The sequence below is a fragment of the Maylandia zebra genome, linkage group LG3 (assembly GCF_041146795.1).
Source record: "Maylandia zebra isolate NMK-2024a linkage group LG3, Mzebra_GT3a, whole genome shotgun sequence".
Lineage (NCBI taxonomy): Eukaryota > Metazoa > Chordata > Actinopteri > Cichliformes > Cichlidae > Maylandia > Maylandia zebra.
In genome coordinates, this window is record NC_135169.1 from 42,966,357 (window position 1) to 42,992,047 (window position 25,691).

Genomic DNA, 25,691 nt, shown 5'->3' on the forward strand with positions numbered 1-25,691 from the left:
AGTTATTTTTAACTTCATTCAGCGTCATACAAAGGACATTTTTAGGGGCGAAAAGGGCAACAAAAGTGGACGAGTTTATCGTAACGTGACGACCAGGAAGCTTACCTCCCCAGTTCTCCAAGCTAAAAAGGTTGCTAAAGTTGTGGCTGACAAATGGCGAGATCTTCTTCAGGTCATGGGTCCGAACCCTGGTAGCCAGGAGAGACTGGTGAGCGTCCCTGAATGTGGTGTCCATCAGCAGGAGGCCTTTGTGGGCACGGACAGCCTTGGCAAATCCTTCAGGACCATCACGCAACAGCACGTCACGGAAACCTACAGGAGGGTCACCTAATAGTGGGGAAAGGGAAAGAGCACGTTAATGAGGAGAGCAACACTGAAGAGAAGGCAAAAGGAAAAGCTTTAATGATAATATAGCTCTATGTGATGAATATTAATCAGATGTTTGAAGATTTTTTTTTATTCCACCACACAAGGTCGTGCAAATACGTCTATGAACTGAAAATGGATTGATGTAATGAAAAATGTAAAATAAAAATTATTTACACATCACAGGGTTGCACTTATAGCAGTGCAGAGCAAAGAGGGTTTCATTTGATTCAAACAGGGTAAAGACACAACGTGTAAGCACCCCTTTTTAGTCTTTGTGTATCGACTTTAAAAAACAGACAGTATGTGGCAAGTTAACAGATTTACACCCGTTTAACAAGTAAACAGTTTGCACATGTACTCTATGAACATGGAGTTTTCTCTTAAGTTGTGCCATTAGCAGGTCTGGCAGTTGTCATAACGTCTACTAATGAGGTAATGGCATCTCTCAATGCTGCGCCTATCACCCACAGCTCAGGAGATCAGCTATAAAAGAATTCACGAATATAAGCTCAGCAGCTGGCTTATTAGACACACCACCCACCAATTTGTGAAAATGGTTTGCTCTTGCTGACAGTGATTCCTACGGCTATGGTTTTATATAGAAACTAAGATGCTACCTTAAGTAAAACAGAAGTGACAGAGCTTCGTACAACATGTTGCCAGCTTAGAGTTAACTTCTAGGATGGTTCCTAGTTTGCCCGTCACGTCTCCTCCTTCTCAGTCCTTCGTTTTCTGGAATGTGCCCCTGATTTTAGGTCTCGGATCAAAAAAGCAAATTCTGCTTTTGCAAATTTGACAATGCAGTCAATATTTAGCCCTGACTTGCAGCCTGTACAGGCTGTACCGTGTCTCCCTGCCACAATATACTTGCTAAATAGCTATAAATGTTTAACAAGTATATCGTGTACCATGTTTAGTGCCTGAGGCTTGTTTGTGAGCATCTAACAGTTTGTAATTAGTATGTGTTCATAAATGAGTTTGAGGTTAATTTTGGTTTGTATACTTCTCTTGGTACCACCAATGACTTTGATGGTGACTCATCTATTAACTGAGATATTTCAGTCTTTCGGGACACAGAAATTCCAGCTAACAGATGAACTCTTAACAGGAAAACAGCATCACATCCATTAAGAGTGCTTTTTAAATCTTGCACGGTCTAATCCCAGAGGGACCCGAGATGAAGACTGTTGGACATGCTGGCAGTGTTTAAGTGTTTCTGGTTAGCTCACAAGACTATAATGTCACATACAGCATTGAAACATAACACAACTGCTAAAATCATCCACAAGGAGAGATAAAAATTGATGTGGAATCCCCCAGACAAATGCTGGCATTTCCAGTTTATTACAGCTTATCGGTCCTCAAAACAAACATCACATAGCCCTGGCTCTACGCCGCTATAACCAACCTTCTATCCTAATCTTTTTCTCTTTGCTTTGCAATTAAACACAGGCACAACCCAAGGTATTAAAATACTGGAAGCACAATTTGGACCTATTTTTGCTGTGCTGTGTACAATCATCAATCAAAAACACTCGTTAATGAGGTACTTTCTGCCAGCTTAGATGTCCTCCAACCTTGCTTCTCTCACTCTCACTCTATCCTTGCTCTTGACCTTTTATTGTTGTACCTCATCCCCGAAAACAAATGATCTGTGCTATAATTGTCTCTAAGGCCTGCACAAGTAAAATGGGCAACACACATGCACACACAGCAGCACAAATACATTTGTTCACACGCACAGCAACACATTAACGCAGAAACACAAAATGAGCTCACACTGGCAGAGTAGACGAGCTCTGTGAAGTCATGCTGCTGAAGCAGAAAACAGACGTTTGAACTGATCAAGATCTATGAATAAGGGAGCCTGGATGATTCATTGTCAAAGTTGCATTTGTCACAAAAAATGAAATCTTAGAAACTTTGTTTTTAACCACCTGTGACGTCCTCGCATCTAAAGAACAGTGAGAAAATGAGGGCGTGTGCTCTGGGACTGCAGAGCTTATAGCATGCCACAGTTTCCTAGAAAACATTTGGCTCTGGAGTAGATTTTACACACACACACACACACACACACACACACACACACACACACACGAGTGCAAAAACTATTAGAGAGATACAATTCCCGGGTTGCTGTGCTTGATTTTGACCAATCTGCACACGAACATACCCAGTCATCTGCACTGAAAACACCTCACTCCTGGTTCCCGGCTTTCTTGCCTTCTCTGTTGCTCAGGCTGATGTTATTTCATACCTCGTACCCTTTATATTCTTCTCCTGCTCCACAACAGCAGCTAATATGACCTGATAAGACTGAGCTACAGTGCCCCGAGCATCACTATTACCTAATTAAAATAAAACCAGTATGCCATACCTTTGTTCCAAGTTGACATCTCTCTACAAAAAAAAAATCTGTTGTGTGTGTTTGTTTGCGTTTCGGAACATTTTAATTGACAGATCCAGTGGGACTACTAATTAGTGCTTTACTAAAGTCAGGTATGCTGTAACTGTCAAATTATTGTCTATAAATAATTCATAAACACACAGCCTGGTTAAAAACTTGACTGGAAGTAAAGTTCAGGAAAAGCATTTTCCCCCCTAAAACCAGCTGCATGGCCAGTGAATAAAGTTACTTTGCTATATACACACAACACCTAAGGTATCTTCAAATTTCACAAAGACCAATTATAATGCTCTAAAACAGAAGCAAAAGCAGCGAAAGCCATTTTTGTTTGAAGATTGGTAATAAAAACGGGTTAAAAAACAAGCAGAGGAAAACAAAAAGGGGATTTTAAGGATTTAAGTCCATGTTTCTGTTTTTTCCTGTATACTATAACACAATATTGTACAACAAACTACTTCTACACTTTATTCCAAAAATGGAAATACAGTGCACGATGGGGAGTTTGAAAATAATCTGTCATTTTTATTAGTCCCTCCCAATTTCTCATTCTTCAGCCTCCCTCGGTCCTCTGGCAGGGGGGGAGGCCTAGCCACTGTGTTCAATCCTCGATTTCATTGCCATCAAATATTACAGCATGACTCATTTTCTAGTTTTGAACTCCAGCTGTTTGAGTTACACCTTAATCCTGCTGCGCCTCTGCTGTGTGCCCTTATTTATCGTCCTCCCAAGTTTAATAAGGATTTTATCAAAGAGTTTTCTGATTTTATGGCTGGAATCGCTCTTAAATACGACAGCTTTTTGATCCTTGGCGATTTTAATATTCATGTCTGTTGTGATTCGAAATTTTTGGTCAAGGACTTTTTAAATATTATTGATTCCTTTAACTTGGCCCAGTGGGTTTCTGGTCCCACGCACGAAAAAGGTCACACACTGGACTTGGTGCTTTCCCACGGGTTGGAAGTGTGCATCACGGAGATATCCGAACTACGCATTTCCGATCATCTTCCTGTGTTGTTCACTCTAACACTGCGCTGCTCGATGGACAAGTCGAACGCCCCACTGCGCAAAAAGCGAGCGCTTAATGTACTAACAGCACCTGCCTTTTCTGCTGCCTTTATGGACTCTGGAATATTGAACTCCAATTGTAAAAATGTTGAGGACCTTTCGGCTATTCTTCATTCTACTTGCACTTATATCTTGGACTCTATTGCACCATTCAGAACTGTGCGCGCTAAGAATTCATCAGAACCGTGGTTGAACGATTACACCCGCTCCCTCAGACGCGACTACAGACGCGCTGAAAGGAGATGGAAAAAGGACAGATTGTATGTTTCCTTACAGATTTTAAGGACTTGTCTCTCTGCTTATCAAGAAGCTGTAAAAACTGCAAAAACACAATTTGTCACAAACTTAGTATCAGCAAACGGTCATAGGCCTCAGGTACTTTTTAACATTCTTAATCGCTTTTTTAGTTTATGTGATAATCCTGGAGTTACTTCTTCACCAAGTATGTGCGATGATTTTTTAGCATTTTTCAATAACAAGATCTTATCGATTAGGGCCCTTGTTTCGTTGTCTGTTGTCTCAGTTCAAAGCCCTCCACCTGTGTGTTCAGCTGTCTTAGAGCAGTTTGATCCCGTCTCCCTTAAGGACCTGACCGCGATAGTTAGTGGCCTAAGATCATCACACTGCCCCTCTGATTCTCTTCCCCCGAGTCTGCTCAAAAACACTTTTAATACTGTTGGCCCTTTTATTCTGAAATTGATTAATACGTCCCTTACTACAGGCTGCGTCCCACTATGCTTCAAACAAGCTGTAGTTCAGCCTCTTCTTAAAAAACAAAACCTGGACCCAACTGTTCTGTCTAATTATAGGCCCATCTCAAAGCTTCCTTTTCTATCTAAAGTTTTGGAGAAAGTGGTCTATCTACAGTTGCAGGCACACCTCGATTTTAATATGATCTCAGAAAAATTTCAATCTGGTTTTAAATCATTACATAGCACTGAGACAGCACTTTTAAGGATTTTTAACGATATTCTCTTAACTATGGATTCTGGCAGCCCTGCTGCCCTTTTACTGTTGGACTTGTCAGCAGCTTTTGACACGGTTGACCACGACATCCTGTTATCACGGCTAGAATCGCATGCTGGCCTAAAAGGATCTGCCCTTCAGTGGTTTCGCTCCTACTTGACAGAAAGGTTCTTTTATGTCAATATGGGCCCCCACAACTCCAAATTAGCTCCTCTTAAATACGGCGTTCCTCAAGGCTCTATTTTGGGTCCCGCCCTCTTCGCACTCTATTTGCTGCCATTGGGCTCCATCTTCTCGCGGTACAGCATTTCATTTCATTGCTTTGCGGATGATCTACAGATTTATCTACCTTTAAAATCAGGATCAGATCAACCGCAGCTCTTATTACGCTGCCTTGACGACGTTAAACAGTGGTTATCATTAAATTTTTTACAGCTAAACGAAAACAAAACTGAGGTTGTCATTTTTGGCAATTTCAATCATATCGACAGCACGTTGGGTACCCTCTCCTCGTATTGTAAAACACATGTAAAAAACCTCGGAGTTTACATTGATGGTTCTTTTAAATTGAATAAGCAGGTGAGTGCAGTAGTTCAGTCCTGTTTTTTTCAGCTAAGACAGCTAGCCAGGATAAAGCCATACCTTCCGGCTGACGTCTTCGAGCGTATCATCCACCTTTTTCTTACTTGCAGATTGGACTACTGCAATTCATTGTATTATGGCCTAGATCATGCCACCATCCATCGCCTTCAGATGGTTCAAAATGCTGCTGCTCGCCTGCTAACCGGTACCAAACGGAGAGAGCATATAACCCCAATTTTAGCCTCTTTACACTGGCTCCCTGTCCCCTACAGGATCCAATTTAAACTCTTACTTTTTGTTTTTAAGTCACTCAACGCCCGAGCCCCCCCCTACTTGTCAGAGCTCCTCTCTGCCTATGCTCCAGGAAAACCCACGAGATCTAGTTCAAAACTATTGTTGTCCATTCCACGGACTAACCTCAAATCTCGTGGTGATAGATCCTTTTCTGTGGCAGGTCCCAGACTTTGGAATAGTCTCCCCTTTAATATTAGATCTGCTCAAACTCTTGAGCAATTTAAATCTTTACTAAAGACACACTTTTACGCTCTGGCTTTTAACACATTATGACCCAAGCATTTTGGATTTATCTGAATTAGTTAGTATTGTTTCAATTCTTCTATTTTATTGTTTCTATTGTTATTATTGTATTACACTGTAGTTTTTAATTTTATTGTTATTGTTAAGCACTTTGTGCAGCATCGGCTGTTGGAAATGTGCTATATAAATAAATCTGACCTTGACCTTCCTAGAGCGGGCTCACAGGCATCTGGTCATTAACCTCTAGATGTCCTCCATTAAATAAATCCAGATAATAATTGGAACAAGGTGTACTTCTGCAACATGGATGAACCACCAGCAATCAGCCTTCAGAAGGAACGTTTCAGACTACAAATCCTAATTAGAAAATAATGGCCTCTGAGTACTTAACAGGCTCTGTCAGAACACCCTCGCCATGTCTTTCAGGAATACTTTCCATCCCATCTTTCCTCAGTGTGGTGGGACCCAAATTGCTTACTGCTTATCTTTAAAAGTGAAATTGAGATATCCCAATGTGACTGACCTTTGCTTTTCTCTTATCAGAGAGTGTTACATAGCAATAATCCTTTAAATATCTTCCCCATTGTCCCTTCTCGCCAATATCTTGATCAATTTATCTGCGTCTCACCTGTCACCACACCCGTTTGACCATTTTCTCCATATACAGGGATTATATGCTGCCCGAGCCTTCTGTCCTCCTTTCATAACCCCTTTCTCCTTCCATAGCCCTGTCACTCCCTCCATCCCTCTCTCCACAGAGTGTGATAATACAGGCCTAATCCCTCTCTTCTCTCAATCCCTCTGTTGAATGAAAGAAAGGATATAAGCACATTACAAATCTCATTACTAGGCTTTAGGTATGCCTCTGTGCGTCCCTGTGCTGCATGCACCTATCTCATCAGCTGCTTACAGTAGGTATGTGCAGTGTGTGTACACAAAGGGACTCTGTCTGCAGCATTTGGTGCAGCATATGTCAGGTTTGTGTGATTTAATGCACATGTGCATGTGTGTTTGCTCTCCTGCAACAAGAGACAGGCAATGATGGCCTTCAACAGAAAATTTGCCTAAATGAAAACAGTGGAGGGCATGCATGGGGAAATGCACACTCAGACGTGCACAAACGCCGCAGATCATTCGCTCCTATTCTGCTCCATTCCGTTCCACTGTGCACGGGTTTTAGATGTCAGATTTGATTAGTTATGCCTCATTATGATTCGTAATATTCACATTATTTTGCTATAAATTCATGTTTACTAGGCATGCTGTGGTATGTGCTGAGGCAGAACGGGGTGCTGATAAACATGTCAGATTATTACGGCTGACTATTTCGTTGCTGTCAAAAGGGAACAGCTGCATAAATTCATGCGGTTTGTGCATGGAATACATTTACACCTGACAGAGAAGTGAGAAAGGAGAAAAAGCAAACCACTGCAAAATGACCCCGGAGACCAGATTAATTCGCATAAGTCCTTTGTTTCAATAACTTTAAGACATATTTAGGAGTAAAACTAAGAACACGTAACTTTAAAAATACATATTTAAACAGCCTTGTTGTTCTTCACAAAATGTACTTTAACACTGTAGTTAGCCTTGAGGGGGGAAGGGGGTGGCTTCACTCCAGAGACCCAAAGCAGCTCATCAAAGAGCCCAGCTTGGCCCTTGGCCTTTCCTTTAAGACTAACAAGGGAGTCGTGCACACAGCGGGGTGAGAAGCGGAGAACTTCTGCTTTCAGAAACAATGAGCTGCACCTCTCCCCGACTGTACTCACAGCTCAGCAGAGCACTCTGGGCTAAAACCCTTTACCTCCCCAAGTGCTAAACGGAGCCATTTAGGAAGGCCTTTCCGCCTACAGCTATCAGAGCGTTCGACAGACCATTCGTCATTCGGTGGGTGCTTTTATCCAAAGTGCCCTATGGATACACAAGTGTTTACATTTTTAGCAACGCTGCCCCAGGAGAAAGAGGAACCTGTGACACTTGCTGTGGCAGTACCTTGCTAAATGAGTCCAAATGTAATAAATTCAATGTGGGATGATGCATTTTGATATTTTTATGATAACAGTCCTGGACACTCGTCTTGTGGGTCACAACCTGTCTTTTATTTTAACTTTTTTTTTTCCTTATAACATTTTGTTGACTGAAGCTCAGGCCCAAGCTTCGTTAAGCCAAATGCTTTTACGGTTTGGGACAATGTGTTATTGATTTTTGACTGGGAGGGCGAGCTGCCATCGGAGTTTACTGAATAATTTGTGAGGGAAAACTGTGTGCAATGACTGGTGAAACTGCCTTTGGATTGACGTACCCATGGTGACGGGAGGAACGACGGGGTCTGTGGAAGAGGGCTTAGCTTTGACTGGGATGGGTGTTGTTGGTCCATTCACCATCACATGACCTGGATACGAGCATAAAAATAGAGAATACAAATCAGATTGAGCCTAGAAGACATCCAGCAAACCTGAAAAACAAGAGGGTATGGATTATAGGACTCGTGTGTCACATGTGTCCTGCTACATTTGTGTGCGAGAGGTTTTCTGCACATTAGACATCCAGGTTATCTCCCTTTTGCACAGAATTGAGCTTTGTCTTTTTAAACCCAAGGTTTGGTGAAAGCCTGAGATAAGAATATTTAACTTTACTGGTCTTATCAGTAAGTTGGACCTCCTTCGTAGAGTAGCACCTAATCTAAAGGTCTTTAGCACCTGAAATGTTATCATTTTCCCAACTCTTAGTAGCTACAGAAACAAGCAGCTCTGCTCGATATAGTTGGTTGCCAAGCTATTAATCTTTCTTAATAGCCTCGTCTTAGATAAGCTTAGCTTTGTGGAAAAGTGCTACAGTTTTGATGGGCAATAAACCTAAGCCCAACAATCAATGGTGACAGTGCTCAGTCAGTATGGATCATGTAAATTGATTTGTTTTCCACCTTTAAGTGTTACAATGTATCGTTTCTGCACTGACCAAGGTAGTGCAGGAGTTTCTGGGCTCTGTTCTGAGTGGGTTTGAGGTTGAAGAGCTCTTGGTTCTCGTCAATGAACTGGGTGTCCACTGTGGAGTGCAGGAACTGGTGGTTGGACAGAACGTTCTGGAGGAACGGGATGTTGGTCTAGAGATGGAGAGAAAAAAAAAAGGAGAACGTGTGTCAGTAAAAACGCTGAATTAACAAAGGCTTCGTTTTCACAAACTCACACACAGTATATGAAAGCAAGCGAGTCAAGACCACAATCATGCTGCCGCTCTGTTCTGCAATTTAATCACTTGAAGAAAAAAAAAACAAAAGCTCCTGCTTTTTTGAAGAAAGCGTCTCGAGTAAGAGCTCAGTGTTAAACAGTTAAGGATACAAAGCATACGCGCTACCGTCACATCAGTAAACAAGTTGTAATGTCACAAAAAACTCAAAATTTTAATAACGCAGTACTTCAAACAGTCCCAGCTTCAATAGATAAGCACACGTGTGTGAGGAACAGGGAGAAAAGTCAACTGTAAAACTAATTACATTTTATTTCTATGTTGCTGGTGTTTGCCTGCCTCCAACGTATTACAGCGCCAATTAAGCTCTCTAAATTAGCCAAGAGAGGGAGCGTGAACAAGGGAGAACATACAGGAGAAATATTTAATTGTTGGAGTTGATTTCATTACTTGATTTGTTGCCTGTTTTTCCCTCCACTGTTGCAAGCCTGACTTAATGTGACTAGACTGCTTTGAATTGTTGTAGGAGCCACAGAAAGTGATGGGGGGGAGGAATAGGAGAGCGATTAGTAGAAGGAAAAGCACAAAAGAGCAGAGAGTTGGAGGGACTGAGTGAAAGTATGCGTTAATATATTCTTGAAGCAGCTTTAAATGTGTTCATCACTGTTTAATGTCCCAAAGGAAGGGCGGTGGGGTATAAACTGTGTGAAAGAATTTCTCCAAGTCTGTCAAAAGTGTCTTTGCATGCGGCCCGATGTGGACTCTTAAGTGACATTTAAAAAGAAAACCTCATCCACACAAGTATACAGAACCAACACACGCAAACTGAACCCCAGAGGACCACCCCAGTATTCTGTGTGACGAAACTTGAACCCATAAATGTCCGATCCACTCAGTTATCTCTGCAGTTTATAGATGAATGTCTCCGTCTCACACACACGTAGGCAAACTACCTTTAAGCATATGCCCCCATTAAACGTAACCCACATATGGACCCAATTGACCTAACAACCAACCATAATTTGGGCATTTGGATGACGGTCAAAACCAGATTGACTTCAAATGATTGCAACAGCACAATTACTCAGAAATCATGTAACTGGGAGAAGGCAGTTGGGGAATAAACACACACAGATGCATGCCCCACATGCAGTGCTGAGAGAGAGGAGGGATGTAGGGGAGAGATCAATGTGCCTGGGCATATTAAAGCTCATGCTAGTCATACTAATAAAAGGCAAAGATGGAGTTGAATGCAAGAGAAAAAGCAAAAACTAGTTTTTTTTTTAATAATTCTATGAATGAGACCATTAGTTCTTTCAAAATACGAAGTGAAAATGTGGGAAAACTCCACGTTTGCCCATTGATCACATCCCTAGTGAGGGGAAAAGAGGGTTTGTTTTCCGAGGGATACGGGCACAAACACAAGATGACACTGCAGTCTTAGCCGTCTACTACTGGGAGAGGAGCTGGAGAGCAAAAGCGACAGGAGCTGTAGGATTCACATGGCTGTGCTGCACTGCCAAGCCTTGGGCTACAAGCTGTGGACCAAAACAAAAAGGGATTTTCGCCCAATGCTATCACTGCAGTAAGACTTCAAAAACCTGTGGACCTTTTTTTCCTCTTCCATTTACAGAATCTGCCAACAATAACTGCATTAAACTAGATCATATGCTGCTGCCTCACATACCAGTCTCCAAGCAGCTTTGTGAAAGCTGGATATGGTTATGTAATACATTTTTATTGGATCAAAATCAAAGCTACAGGCCAGCCAAATGAAGACTGGCAAACCCAGTGCGTTTGATTAAAAACAAAACATATTAGCTAAAGAAGCGATGTGTTTCACGCCATTAAAGGGTTCACTTTGGGAAAGTGCAGATGGTACGTTACGATGCTACCATCAGTAGCAGCTTAGCAGAAAGGTAAAACAGGAGAAACTCACATCTAGGCAGTTTAGTAACACTTGTAACTGTGACGCAATTCCAGCAGGTTTTAGATCTCACCCTGGGTCAACACACCTGAATCACATGATTAGTTCGTTACCAGGCCTCTGGAGAACTTCAGGACATGTTGAGGAGCTAATTTAGCCATTTAAATCAGCTGTGTTGGTTCAAGGACACATCTAAAACCTGCAGGACACCGGCCCTCGAGGCCTGGAGTTGCCCACCCCTGACCTAAAACCAACTCCACACCTGCGGGGTTTGTCTAATCTTGATTTACTTTAAAGGGGCAGAAAAACATTTCCCTCAATTTCCAGTCAGTCTCACTGGCCATCTATTTGAATCTTCATTTTCTGTTACAAACATGTCATCCAATTTTGGCCAAAAAAGAAAAAATAAACCGTTTTCCCAATTATTACTTTTACTCTAAAACTAAAAATATCATCTTATGTTTAGAATCTAAACTCAGTTTATGACAAGCAGGATTTTATTAGTACACAGGAGTCGTCTTTTATTTTTTTTTAAATAAAGGGCCTTGGGATATTTTTGTTTCACCTGGACAAGTTTAGAATATTTTCTCGACATCCACATCTATTATTTATACGTGTAAACAAACGTAATAGGTGGAGGGTGCAATCAAAAAGTTGAAATAAAAAAAAGAAATGTGACGAGGCAGAGACACGAGAGAAATAACACCAACGGTCGTATCTAATGAAAGACTCGGAAATAATGGAGGAGAAGATTAACGTCACTATTAATGCATGGAGGGTCGTCCTTTTCCTCTGCTGTACTAGATCAATGTGTTCATTATGAGGCTGCTCAGTATGCCTGTGGCCATCACACTCACTCCCACACACAGATGCACAAGCAGTCCCTTCACTCCATTTCCCCTAATGATTTTTAATGCACACTCAAAAAAAAAAAAAAGAAAAAAAAGAAAAAGGACAAAACACACAAACACTTGGGCTCTCCCTACCTACCACTTTGTCTCCTTTTCAACACGTCTTCATCTCAGTAATGTCTCACACAAACACTCAGAGGCCCCTTCCTGATTTGGATGCCCCGACACAACCGCTGAGCTCCAGCTTTCAGAGCTATGCGCACAGCATGCAAAACACGAGTGCTCACACACACTTTCCTGCAAGTGATGATAGCGGCTTGAGTTCCCAAATGCTTTGCATATTCTTTAGCACACACACACACACACACCTACCTTTGAGTACAGTATTAGTTTTTAGTGAACACATGTACTGTAGAGCTGAATTCATGTTGAATTCAGGCTCCCTCCAACATGGAATACTTAAACTCTCACATACATGCTTCCTGAGGAAAAACCAAAAAAGAAATCCCTGCCTTTTTTTTGGCTACATACTAAATAACAGGCACTTTTCCCCCCGGCAAAAGATGACATCTGGCTGCGTCCTCGCCCAACTTTTACCCTTGGAGCGCTTTGTTTATCATCACAAGAGTGTCTGTTTTATTGCTACTCTGCTCACAGCCCGTCGTTATTACTCTTGTTGCAATCAGCTTTACCAGTGATTGTCAAAGCAGCGTTGTGAGCTAAGTATTGACGTCGCAGCCTGTTGGCACAACTGCACACAAGTCAGCTCCATCACTACTTTGCAACACTTTTCCGTAGGCTAAACATAACGTTCAGTTATTACCAATTTAACTTAGATTTTTGGAGAAAATATGGCAATGTACCTTTCTTGCAATTATTTGCCTCATAATGAATGAGGAGAAGCCATATGTTAATCCAGATATAATTTAGACGTGACGGTAAAATGCAGTCTGGATATCTCAGGGAGGAAAATAAATCGTATCACCTGCTAGTTTATGCATTCTCGTTGTCTGCAATCTGTCTGCACCAAGATTGGATGTCATTTTTCACTAGCAGGTGAGTAGGTGGAGTGAGGGGAAAAAAATGCAGGTGTTACAGTGTTACAGTCCAGACTGCTCCTTATTTATATCCTATAAATAATTTATAACTGTAAAATAGCAGGGGGTCACACAGAAGGGATGGTGTTTACACATAGATGGAGAAAGAATCAGTGACAATAATGCAAAGGTGTTTTCACAGATCAGATCATATTCTGAGTGCAATTTGCAGCTGACATTTTTTCACCATCATGGTAAAAATCATATTTTTGGGAGTCACATGTCTACTTGTGTTATTGCCTTGTTTATATTCAAGCCTAAAGTAAACAGACAGTAATCTATTTAGACAAAGCTGTCCTGTTGCCTTATACTCCTGCAACGAACACCCGAGAGAGCCAGCTCTTTCCCATTTCCTCACCGATTCCCTAGATGTTTTTTTTTTTTTAGATGATTTTAAAAATATTTTAATCATATTAGCAAACTGAGAATTAGTTATGCTGACATCAATTTCTGGGTGAAACAAAAGAATCCAACAGGTTGCAAGAGACGTCTGCTGTATTATGCGGTCCTACGTTTGCTAAAATACCAACTGAAACAGACACCTGCAAAGTATAAAACCTGCTCTGTTAAATGTGTAAAGTGATATCATTTTATCTGTTGATTCTGGTTCCTGTCACCCTTCTAGTCTTGCACAGCCACTAACAACTCCAACATCATTGTGAAGTTTGCGGACGACACTACAGTGGTAGGTCTTATCACCAATGGTGATGAGACGGCTTACAGGGAGGAGGTCAGCGCCCTGACCCACTGGTGTCAAGACAACCATCTCACCCTCAACGTCGCAAAGACAAAGGAGTTGATAGTGGACTTCCGGAGGTGCAGAGAAGTACACACCCCCATCACCATCAACGGCGCTGCTGTGGAGAGAGTGAGCAGCTTCCGGTTCCTTGGTGTACATCTGGCTGAGGATCTTACGTGGTCAGTACACACAAACAAAACAGTGAAGAAGGCGCAGCAGCGCCTCTTCTTTCTCAGGAGACTGAAAAGATTTGGCATGAGCCCCCGCATCCTCAGGACCTTCTATCACTGTGCCATTGAGAGCATCCTCACTGGATGCATCACCACCTGGTATGGCAACAGCACTGCCTACAACTGCAAAGCTCTCCAGCGAGTAGTGCGGTGCTCTGAACGGATAATTGGAGGTGAGCTTCCCTCCCTCCAGGACATCTACAGGAAGCGCTGCCTGAGGAAAGCGGGGAGGATCATCAAGGACTCCAGTCACCCCAGCCATAAACTGTTCAGACTACTTCCATCAGGAAGGAGGTTCTGCAGCATCCGGTCCCGAACCAGCAGACTGAGAGACAGCTTCTTCCATCAGGCCATCAGACTGCTGAACACGTCATAGACACCTCAGCTTCACTACTGGAACTTCAACATTATGCACTCCACACTGTATATAAATGCCACTTGTTTTGCACATATTCAACTCTGTATATTTTTATATATTTTATTTATTGTTTACTCTATTTAATTTGTAAAATATGTGTACACACACACACACACAGAAAAATATTTAGTATACACATCCAGAAATGCATATACTATTATATATTGTACATATATTTATTAGTTTCAGATGTAGCCATTCTTGTATTTTGCTTGTTTACATTATTGTATTTTGCACAACTCTGTTGCTTGTGAAGCTCGCACACAAGAATTTCACTCACATGTGCTGTACCAATGTACCTGCACATGTGATGTGACAATAAAAGTGATTTGATTTGATTTGATTTGATTTTTGGATCTCAGTGCAGCTATTTGACACTGAACAGGACCTAAACTGGGTCCTTGAGGGATGCCACATTTATTAGACCTAGAGATGAAGAATGGTTTCCTTTTCTTGGGCAGTAAAGGTTGTCTTTCAGATGCAGGAAAACCAGTGTGAAACTTGACTCTGCAAAACAGCTTTGTGCTCCAGATGTTTTTAAAATGTCAGCAAATGTAATTATACAATGACCCACCGCATCACCATCATTCAGAAACTCATATCACTGCTATGTGGATGACACTTAGTTTTATCTACTTGCTAAGGACTCCTACAAAGAGACAGTGAATCATCCAAAAACCTGGATGGGGAAAAAACTTCAACTAGAACTGAAAAATATTTTATTTGGTCCCCCTTAAGCTCCACAAATATCCTCACTTATGTTCAAATTCCATTTGAAATCTTGGTGTTTTTAATGGATAGCTCATTGATTTTTAACAATTAAATCAGTGTTATAAACAGCAGCTTTACCAACTACAATCTATTGCTAAATGAAAGCTAATTTGGTCTCTAAAGGACTTAAACATTCATCCATGCTTTTATCACATCTTGGTTGACCATTATAACACCGAAGATTCAAAATGCAGCTGCTTGACTTCTAGCTGGCACAACGACCCACTTCAGTTTTAGATCAAACCTGTGAAATGTCAAATTTAAGTACCGTATGTTTTTTTTAAATCCCTACGTTGGCTACACATCATTGGTATCAGATATTTTAATCCGTTATTTTGTAGAGGTGGGAATCACCATATATCCCACGATACGATATTATCACGATACTTAACGCACGATACGATATTATTCTGCACATAAAGTTAAACTTTATCAATATTCATTTTATCTAATATCAAAGTCTCACACTCAGTCTTTCTCTCATTTCAGTCAGTTTTATTGTTGACAAACTGAACGGTTTGTATTACAGTCTAGTCCAACTTAACTGAATCCAACCATCTGGTACAATTATAGCTATTCTGAACTATGCAATTTATGAAAACTATGCAGCCCATTCAGCAACTGAAGAATTTGACAGTAAATTAAAACAAAATATAATTTTACATTAAATAAAAAAGTTTTAAACTTAATTAAAATAAAACATGTCTTAAATTAAAATAAGTAAACTGACATGTTTATTGCTGCCAAAAAGAAAGTTAAACACATTTGGACAGTGAAGGAATGTCAGGATTCTTGCTCAGAAAAAGGATCAAAATGTTCTGAAGTCAGAGTTCCAGTCCACAAAAACTTTTTTTGTAACAAAATATCAATTTCTGCTGTCCCTGTATCGATACATTATTAGCAAACAAAATATCACGATACTACACAGTATCGATTTTTTCCCCCACCCCTATTATTTTGCAGGTTGTGGAATAATCTGCCATCCAACAGAAAAAAACAAACAAAAAACCCCCCCCAACAACCCATTCTCTGTTTGTTTTCATCAAATCTGAGGTGCCACAAGGTTTGGTCCACTGTGAATTTTAGCTGGTGTTTCTGATGTAAAATCTCATTTAAAAATTATCTGATTTTTGACTCCTTTTTATAGTTTTTAAATACTATTTTATTTATATTTCTACCATTCTTGTAGTTTTTGCTCTATTTTCATTTTTAACAGTGTTGTTTGACCATGTGAGGTTTGTGTTTTGAAAATTGGTTTTGTTGGAGACCTGGGAATGTAAATGAGTTTGCCTGGAAACCACTTTGGGTTAAGACTCATTTGGTGATCATTGTGTCTAAGTTGTATTAAATGACCAACTCATCTAGAAGGAGTGGCGACTCTTATGAAGTGTGGATGAGCTCATTAGTTCTTCAGACAGATGAACTTAAAAGAGCCTCCGGGTGGCAAACGTCCTGTGTTAACTCACTTAATCAATACAAGTTTAAACAACTAAACAGTGCAGCGCTGTATCCAAACAAACAAAAATGCCAGTTAAATGCAAACTACAAAGTTCATTCGCTAGTTAGCTTCTTGTTTTGAGGCACTCCTCTTTGCATTAGTCACAGATCACCACAACTACAAGCCGAAGCATCCACAGAGATGCGATAAATATGGCACACTTGTCTAATTGTCACAAATTTGAAATGTCACTTGCTCCACTGAGTCCCTTAATCAGCATGCATTTGTTTTCAAATTCCAGTGTTCAGCTATAAAGTCAAGATTTAGCTCTGTGAAATTCAGTTTTGAGGCAGGGACACAAGCAAAAAAAAAAAAAAGACCTTCTTGTGAACATCAGACTATGGGCATCTCTAATTACAGACTACAAACCTGCTTTTTAAAAACGCAACTGAGCCGACACCATTACGCTTTAAATATTTCACACCACATAATGTTTCCTACTTTGGAAAACTTGCCAAATATTTTGTCTTTTACATAAAGTAGACAGCAGTAAGACCTTCAGAGTAAATCGGTTCATGTTTTGTGACAAACTGAGGAAATTTATGCAAAAACTGCAACGACAAAGTATCAAAGACACTACTGGTGCAGACTTTTAAAAATTTAAAACTGCGTTCTGCATTTCAACCAAATGCACAACACAGACACCTCATCTCTTTCTTCTCCCAACGCGTACACCGGCTCCCCCTGTCATAGACAGCCTCCATGCTCATGCAGTGATTAGGAGTTGAATAGGGGAGCTGTCAGGTCATTCGTCTTTCCTCTCCTCTCCTCCTCTGTCTCCCCTATCCCCATCCGTCATGCCTTAACCACTGGCCTGGACACATAAACAAGATCAACACACACACCCTCGAGGAGTCGACGTGCACGCTTACACAGACACGAAGAGGACCCCACACACGCGCTACAGATTTACTCAAGCAGTCAAGACAAACAAAACACACACACACAGAGCTCTGGCTTTTAAAGAATCCAACAAGGACCCACGACATTAAGCAAATATTTACAGTTACAGTGACATGCAGGTGGACGAAAGGGGAGAAAAGTGCTACCAGAAACTCCCCGTGCTGCTGATGACATATTCTGACTGGTGTGTAAAAGGTCAGATGCATGTGTTAGCTCTTATTCTTGTCATTAACTCCACACTGATGGGCACATTCTGTGTCCATGCCCTCCCCCCCTCTACTTCTTTAACTCAATAGCGATGCCTTAATGCTCTGCCCTCCATTTCCTCTTTACATCCATCCTATTTCTCACATCTTGTCTTCGTGCTAAAAGTAATCAGTAAATGTTCATCAGGCCAAGCATCCTTATCCAAATCCAGCATCCTTTACAGCCCTGAAATATCCTCTAAAAATATTAAAGAAAAAAGGAGCAGTCTGCAGTCACACACACACACACACACACTCCTCACCCCTGTCAAGCTAACAAATTTGTTCATTTTCATGGCCATATCTACAAATTAAATCTAGAATCTGCATTTGACATTTGCTATGAGGCTCTTTCCTCAGTGAAATAAAAAGTCTGATTGGCGATCTTTCCAGTAATAAACCCTATCACCACTTCACGGAAGAGCAATTTTTACTTTGTAGTCACAGGAGGAGATGACGACAGAAATCTCTCCACTGTAAATCAGCCCATGGGGTATGGGGGGGGAAAATAATCTACCAAAATATGAATAAATAAACAGATAGAGAATGGTTATTTCTAGGATTAAAGTTTTCCGTGGGCATCTGTGATCATTTGTGTACCTGAGGCTTTATGAAGCGGCTGAACACTTCATAGAACTACGTAAAAGGAGGAGGAAAAGTAATCTAAAGCTTACAGATGGATCTGACACATGCTGGTTTATTTTCAACTTATTCCTAATACAGTGTGTTGGCTGCCTCTCTGAGACGCTCTTGTCCATAGTGCTGAAATTGCAGCTATCCGTGGTGCTGAAATCACAGGCATCCTGGACAAAATTGGGTAAGAGCTATTGCGCTTTTGTTCTTAGGATCTCCCTACAGTGGCATAAACAACAAGTTTAAAATCCAAGTGAAAACTTCTGCAGACGACAATACGCTGCCTAAGTTGTGTTCTGTGACAGTGTTCAAGCCCACACAGAGGATGAATTACTATCAAAACACGAGCTTATCAGTTCGCTCGATATTTACAAACTTGCACATCAATCACAGCAATTTTACAGCTGTTTGTTTCCCTTTTTCTTTTTTGAGCGACAGTAATAGTGATTCTGGCAAATGCAGGAAATTACAGGCTAAAACAGATGAGATGGTGAAGGCTGATACAGCAAAAGCTAATAACGGACACAAAACAACCCAGTGAATGCGTCTGGACATCACAAATTTCCTACACATGAGTTTTGAAACATTCCTAAAGTAATCATGCAGGATGACCAATTCACGACCACCAGGGAAAACCATATTCGCCAAGAATTATAAATAATATCTGGTGAGTTTTCCTTAAGCGGCGTGGCTCATCCGGTATAAAAAAAATGAAGTGCTGAACTGGCTAAAAGAATGACTTCTTAAACTCTTTCAGACACTCTGAGACGCAAGTTTATTAAAACAGATTGCCGCTTAGTGGTATTTTGGGAATCCTTAAGCAGTCTGTGACGCACCGAAAGACTCATGATGTACTTCAAACCCACAGGGCATGTTGTCTCAGACTCTGCCAGCAGGTGTCTGGCCTTTTGTGTTAATTATACTTGAACGTGGGAATGATTATCTCATGATCCCTTCAAACAGAGAAGGAAAAAAAAAGGTGGCCCTAACTAAAATGACAAAAAATGTACACATACACCTCTTATGTCAATTTAATGTTTATAAAAATTAACAACTCCCCTCAAACACTCCTGTCCACTGAACCGCGGCCCCTTCCGAGAGTTTTGATATAACATAAAGCAGCAGGGATCTTTTAGTGCCTGTAGAAAACATCAGAAATTCATAGTTTCACCCTGGGATCCTAGCTCAATAAAACTCATTACAAACCGTCTCACATAGGGAGCCAGCAGTAGCAGAATTGGAGCCTATATGGCTAAAGGTAAAGTGTAAATAGATATTGTACTGCAAAGACTCAGTAACTGCTATACTTGTGTTTATTTGGCAACCTCAGTTCCATACACAATAATGGTGCCTACTAATTTTATATGACAGTTGTTTTAAATTAGAGCCAGCAGAGCATCTACAGTAGCCAGCATAACTACGTCAGGACCTTTTAACACAGTAACGCTAAAAGTGATTGTGTTAAAAGAATTGCCTTTAATGACTTTAGGATTCTATCATTGGGTTCGCAGCTGTATTGAAGTTTAGACTCTGAGCTCTTGGCCCCTGCAGGCATGAAAGCTGAACCAAAGAGCAGATTATCTTAACAGGGTGAGAAGCACTTTCAGCCTCTAAACTACTGGCAGTGTGATGAATTTAATTTGGATATACATGCTGAATCATTTTTGTCCACTATTTTAGATTACAGCCAGCAGTTTCAGGCACTGGGGTTTTGATGAAAGCACCTTCTGATGGTAGCTCTGTTGGTAGACTTCTGCACATGTCAGTGAATCTTGTTGACCTGTCAGAAGCGAGATGTAGTCTTTCTTTTAAGGTTGATGTGTAATTTAACATCTTCTCTAGTACCAGCTCAGAAGGCTTCGACGCTGTGCCCCGAATGTTAACGTGTTTATAATGAACAAGTTCACAGCACGCTTGGACAGATTAAAGTTTTTGTAATTCTTCCCAAATGTCAGACTGAAACATTAAATTTGAAGTCTTGCTGTGAGACTTCGGCGTGTGCAGTCCCAGGGCTGCATAACACCCAAATGTGTCTTGTTAAGGAAAACCTGAAACAAAATGTTTTTACTTCACTTAACCATCATTTCATTTGAAATAATTGCCCATTTCAATTCCACTCAGTCAATATTAAAAGCAGCAGTGACCACTCATTTACAGAATAATGCTACAATGAACACTTAGATCCACAAAATACTTTTTTTTTTACACAACTTTTAGGTTTACATGTATAAAACATTAAATTAGTGCTAGGAATTTCCTGAAAAATGATATGTACACAGATTATACTTCCCTCATACTTGTTTGCAACAGTATTGAAGTTATTAAGTTGTGACCTTCAATTTCAAATCCCAAAGAAATACTGTAGCTGAACACTGAACCACCTTTAACAGTCTAATTAGTGAGTAATGACTGAACACTCAGGTGATACATTGTATCGCTTCAAACCCATTTCCACATCAGGTTCAAGCTGTCCAGACTACAAAGTATCCATCAAGTGACTCATGAGTGTCTCCAAGGTAACTGATAACAATTAATCATAGAAACCCGAGTACATTCTTAGAAAGCAGTTCCAAGTATGCCATGAAAGCACATACATATAATTGAATGAGAAATAACTAGTTAGGCCCACAATTTATTGTGCACTTCGTGGAACCCCAATTCAGCAGTCATGTGTTTGATGTCGTTACTATCCCACCACTTCATCAACTTCCATAACAGCAGACGATGTGTTATAATTACAGCGACAGACTAAGACAGCAAGAGCACGGAAAACAGGATTCAGTGAGTCGCACGTCGCTTTCTAGAGATCAAAGTAAAGCAATATGCATCTCCCCTATCCCAAAGAAGCCTCAGTATTGTACTGCTGGGAGTAATGCCTCCCATTTCATGTGGACCTGTATTGATGACTCCTGTCAGTAGTGATAGTGAGTCATCGAGTTTCTGCACTAATAAATATTAAGCTGTCAGAGCAGGACTTTTATTTTAAAATAAAAACAAACCAAAATGGAAATTCTTGACTCAACAGTCAAGCCCATATTTAGTCCTTCCTCTTCATCTACTGCTCAGCATGCTGCCTTTAATGCTACAACATTCACAGTCTCTATTTTGAGGGACTAGGGGAGCCCAGAACACCAAATGACTAACAGCCGCCTCTTATTTACAGAATGTACTATAACAGTCTAGTTTTTCCTCAGCACAGAACATCACACATTATTTATTTGAATATTTTTATAGCCTTATCATGGTTGCTGGATTTTCTAGTTAGTATTTATAGGTTTTGACATTTGGGTCTTCAGTTTTTTTTAAATCCGAGCTCCTTCCTCTTCCTTTAGTTCCTGTGACTACACACACAGGTGTGTGTGTTGTTATCAGAGTGTGTGTACAGCTCATGTGCACTGACCGTGGTTCTGAAATGGCTTTCTGGCAGCAGTAACTCGCAAAGTTACAGACTTTTATTAGCCTGAACAGCAGGGGAGGCACAGGTGAAACATGGATCTGTTTTATTTAGCTGTGCTAGTGAGCCAGCAGGAACAACAACAGGGCTCTGGCAGTGGCAGCGCTAAACTCTGTGCAGACATTTATTAACGTTATTAGTTACACAAGCATTTAACAAATCAAAATGTCCTACTGTGAGAAAAGTCTATTAGTAATGTTTACTTGCACAGCCAATAAACCAATCATAATGTGATTAATCCTGTAATGCGGCTGAGGTAGAGCCCATGTAAACAACAACGCTCTGCTTTTCCTAAACGCTGATATATTCTCATAATCAGAAGTTATGTGCAGTTTTAGCTTCAATATTTAAAAAATGAGTTTAAAAAATGTAAATATCTTAATCAAACTTTGACTCTGTACTGGAGGCTTAACTGCATTTTTCCTTCAGTTTATTATCTTGAGGCATTCACCGAGTCACAAAGAAACCCTCAGTGCTTCATTCTTTGGTGAACACATCTACATTGTTTACGATTTTAAAAGATCTAAAGAGAGCTTTACCACTAAAACATGGTAATACCAAAGGCCGAAATGTCATCATCTCACAACTAAGACTGTAATAATAATGTAGCCACGCCCTGTAAACACTAGGACTGGTGCAGTACATTTACCAGCCACAGGTGTAATCACAGTGTTAACCCAAGTAGCACACAAATAAGAGCAGTAACCCTTTCATGCATGAATTATGACAACCTCAATCAGGATTTTTTTTCTTACGTATTTTTATTCATCTTTAGGCATGAAAAAAGATTTTTGAACTTAATTTTTTTAAAACATGTACTTTTCAAAGAGTTTTTTTGACTTATGAATTTGGTATCGAGTGACACATCAGTGTCCAATGTTGTTGTTTATCTGCAAGTAAACCATCAACACTGACACAAACACAAGAAAACCGCCTTTGAATAGCTGCCCACTGTAGTGACCACTATGCGTGAAAGGGTTAAACAATTTATCAGGATTTTTCTTAATACTTTAGTGATTTTGTGCCACAATGTGATAACTATAAATGGAACATGTTACTGTACGCTGTGATTAACATGTGGTTATACAGTGGGGCAAAAAAGTATTTAGTCAGCCACCGATTGTGCAAGTTCCCCCACCTAAAATGATGACAGAGGTCAGTAATTTGCACCAGAGGTACACTTCAACTGTGAGAGACAGAATGTGGAAAAAAAATCCATGAATCCACATGGTAGGATTTGTAAAGAATTTATTCGTAAATCAGGGTGGAAAATAAGTATTTGGTCACCTCAAACAAGGAAAATCTCTGGCTCTCACAGACCTGTAACGTCTTCTGTAAGAAGCTTTTCTGTCCCCCACTCGTTACCTGTATGAATGGCACCTGTTTGAACTCATCATCTGTATAAAAGACACCTGTCCACAGCCTCAAACAGTCAGACTCCAAACTCCGCCATGGCCAAGACCAAAGAGCTTTCGAAGGACACCAGGAAAAGTATTGTAGACCTGCACCAGACTAGGAAGAGTGAATCTACAATAGGCAAGCAGCTTGGTGTGAAGAAATCAACTGTGGGAGCAATCATCAGAAAATGGAAGACATACAAGACCACTGATAATCTCCCTTGATCTGGGGCTCCACGCAAGATCTCATCCCTTGGGGTCAAAATGATCATGAGAACGGTGAGCAAAGATCCCAGAACCACACGGGGGGACCTGGTGAATGACCTGCAGAGAGCTGGGACCAAAGTAACAAAGGTCACCATCAGTAACACACTACAACGGCAGGGAATCAAATCCCGCAGTGCCAGACGTGTTCCGCTGCTGAAGCCAGTGCATGTCCAGGCCCGTCTGAAGTTTGCCAGAGAGCACATGGATGATACAGCAGAGGATTGGGAGAATGTCATGTGGTCAGATGAAACCAAAGTAGAACTTTTTGGTATAAACTCAACTCGTCGTGTTTGGAGGAAGACGAATACTGAGTTGCATCCCAAGAACACCATACCTACTGTGAAGCATGGGGGTGGAAACATCATGCTATGGGGCTGTTTTTCTGCCAAGGGGACAGGACGACTGATCCGTGTTAAGGACAGAATGAATGGGGCCATGTATCGTGAGATTTTGAGCCAAAACCTCCTTCCATCAGTGAGAACTTTGAAGATGAAACGAGGCTGGGTCTTCCAACATGACAATGATCCAAAACACACCGCCCGGGCAACAAAGGAGTGGCTCCGTAAGAAGCATTTGAAAGTCCTGGAGTGGCCTAGCCAGTCTCCAGACCTCAACCCCATAGAAAATCTGTGGCGGGAGTTGAAAGTCCGTGTTGCTCGGCGACAGCCCCAAAACATCACTGCTCTCGAGAAGATCTGCATGGAGGAATGGGCCAAAATACCAGCTACTGTGTGTGCAAACCTGGTAAAGACCTATAGTAAACGTTTGACCTCTGTTATTGCCAACAAAGGTTATGTTACAAAGTATTGAGTTGTATTTTTGTTATTGACCAAATACTTATTTTCCACCCTGATTTACGAATAAATCCTTTACAAATCCTACCATGTGGATTCATGGATTTTTTTTCCACATTCTGTCTCTCACAGTTGAAGTGTACCTCTGGTGCAAATTACTGACCTCTGTCATCATTTTAGGTGGGGGAACTTGCACAATCGGTGGCTGACTAAATACTTTTTTGCCCCACTGTATAAATCCAATAGAAGTAATGACTTATCATTACGTCTACCTCACTACTTATGATTTATCTACGCCATGCATGGACCAAACTATGATCTGAATAAACAGGAAAAAAGAAAAATGGAAGACATAGAAGCTCTGGGAAAAAGCTACAAAGCATTTCTAAAGACTTGAATGTCCATCAATCCACATTTAGACAAATTGTCTACAAATGAAGGAAATTAGGCTGCTATTGGTATTCTCCCTAGGAGGGGGCATCCTTCAAAGACTACACAAAGAGAACAATGTGCAATCCTCAAACAGGTTAAAAGAACTAAATGGTAACAGCGAGAGACCTTGTAAAACGTGTAAAAAGGTAGATGATGAACCTATTTCTCCAAGAACACACTCGAGCACTCTTAAGTTACAATACTTACCAAAGTCAAACTTTCTGACAAAAATACTTTGGGCTGCTCTCTTTTTCACAAAGGCCCGCCACAGTGGGTAGCTCCACATATGATTTAGCAGATTTTTTTATTAATAGTATTTATTTTATTTCTATTTATTTATACATACACCAGATGCACTCCCTGACACAAACCCACCTACATGGATCAACCCGGGGATCTTTTGCTCGTTAGGCGAATGTGTAAACCACCACACTGTGGAGATGACTTTTAGACACAAATACACAATTTCTTTGGGGGGAAAAGGCTGTGCTGCACACTAACAGAGGTACAGGGAGTACCACAGCTTGGGGCCTGGATGTCTTGCCACCATTGAGAGAACAATGGATTCCAAATCACAACAGCTACTACAGGAGAGTGTCGAGCAGCGGCTCAGCTGAACAGAATAGTTGATATATTAAAAAAAAATAAAGTTCATGTTTTGGAATGGCTAAGTAAGAGTTGTGACCCCAAACGAATTCAGATGCTGTGGCATGACCTGAGGCAGACTGTTCAAGACGTCCCAGAAATACTGATGAACTCCAACTTGTTTTGTAGGGAGAAATCATCTAAAACTCTTCCAAGATTCAGTGCAAACATCTACAGGAGACATCTTATGTTGTGGCTGATGCTGATGAAGGAAGTGCTGCGAGTCATTTAATTGAAGAGATGACCTTATCCAGCCAGCGCTGTGTAATTACGGCGTG

General features: G+C 40.8%; 1 protein-coding gene across 3 annotated transcripts in view; it reads right to left on the reverse strand.

The window, feature by feature from the left end:
* pcxb (pyruvate carboxylase b) overlaps positions 1 to 25,691 on the reverse strand; it is a 294,409-nt gene that overhangs the window by 49,487 nt on the left and 219,231 nt on the right. For all 3 annotated transcript variants that reach the window (XM_004554354.5, XM_004554356.6, XM_076881889.1), the window contains exons 13-15: positions 8,885 to 9,029; positions 8,229 to 8,318; positions 106 to 327 (exon numbers count right to left, since the gene is read on the reverse strand). In XM_004554354.5, coding sequence (XP_004554411.1) covers positions 106 to 327; positions 8,229 to 8,318; positions 8,885 to 9,029 — 457 coding nt within the window. The remainder of the gene's footprint in view (positions 1 to 105; positions 328 to 8,228; positions 8,319 to 8,884; positions 9,030 to 25,691) is intronic.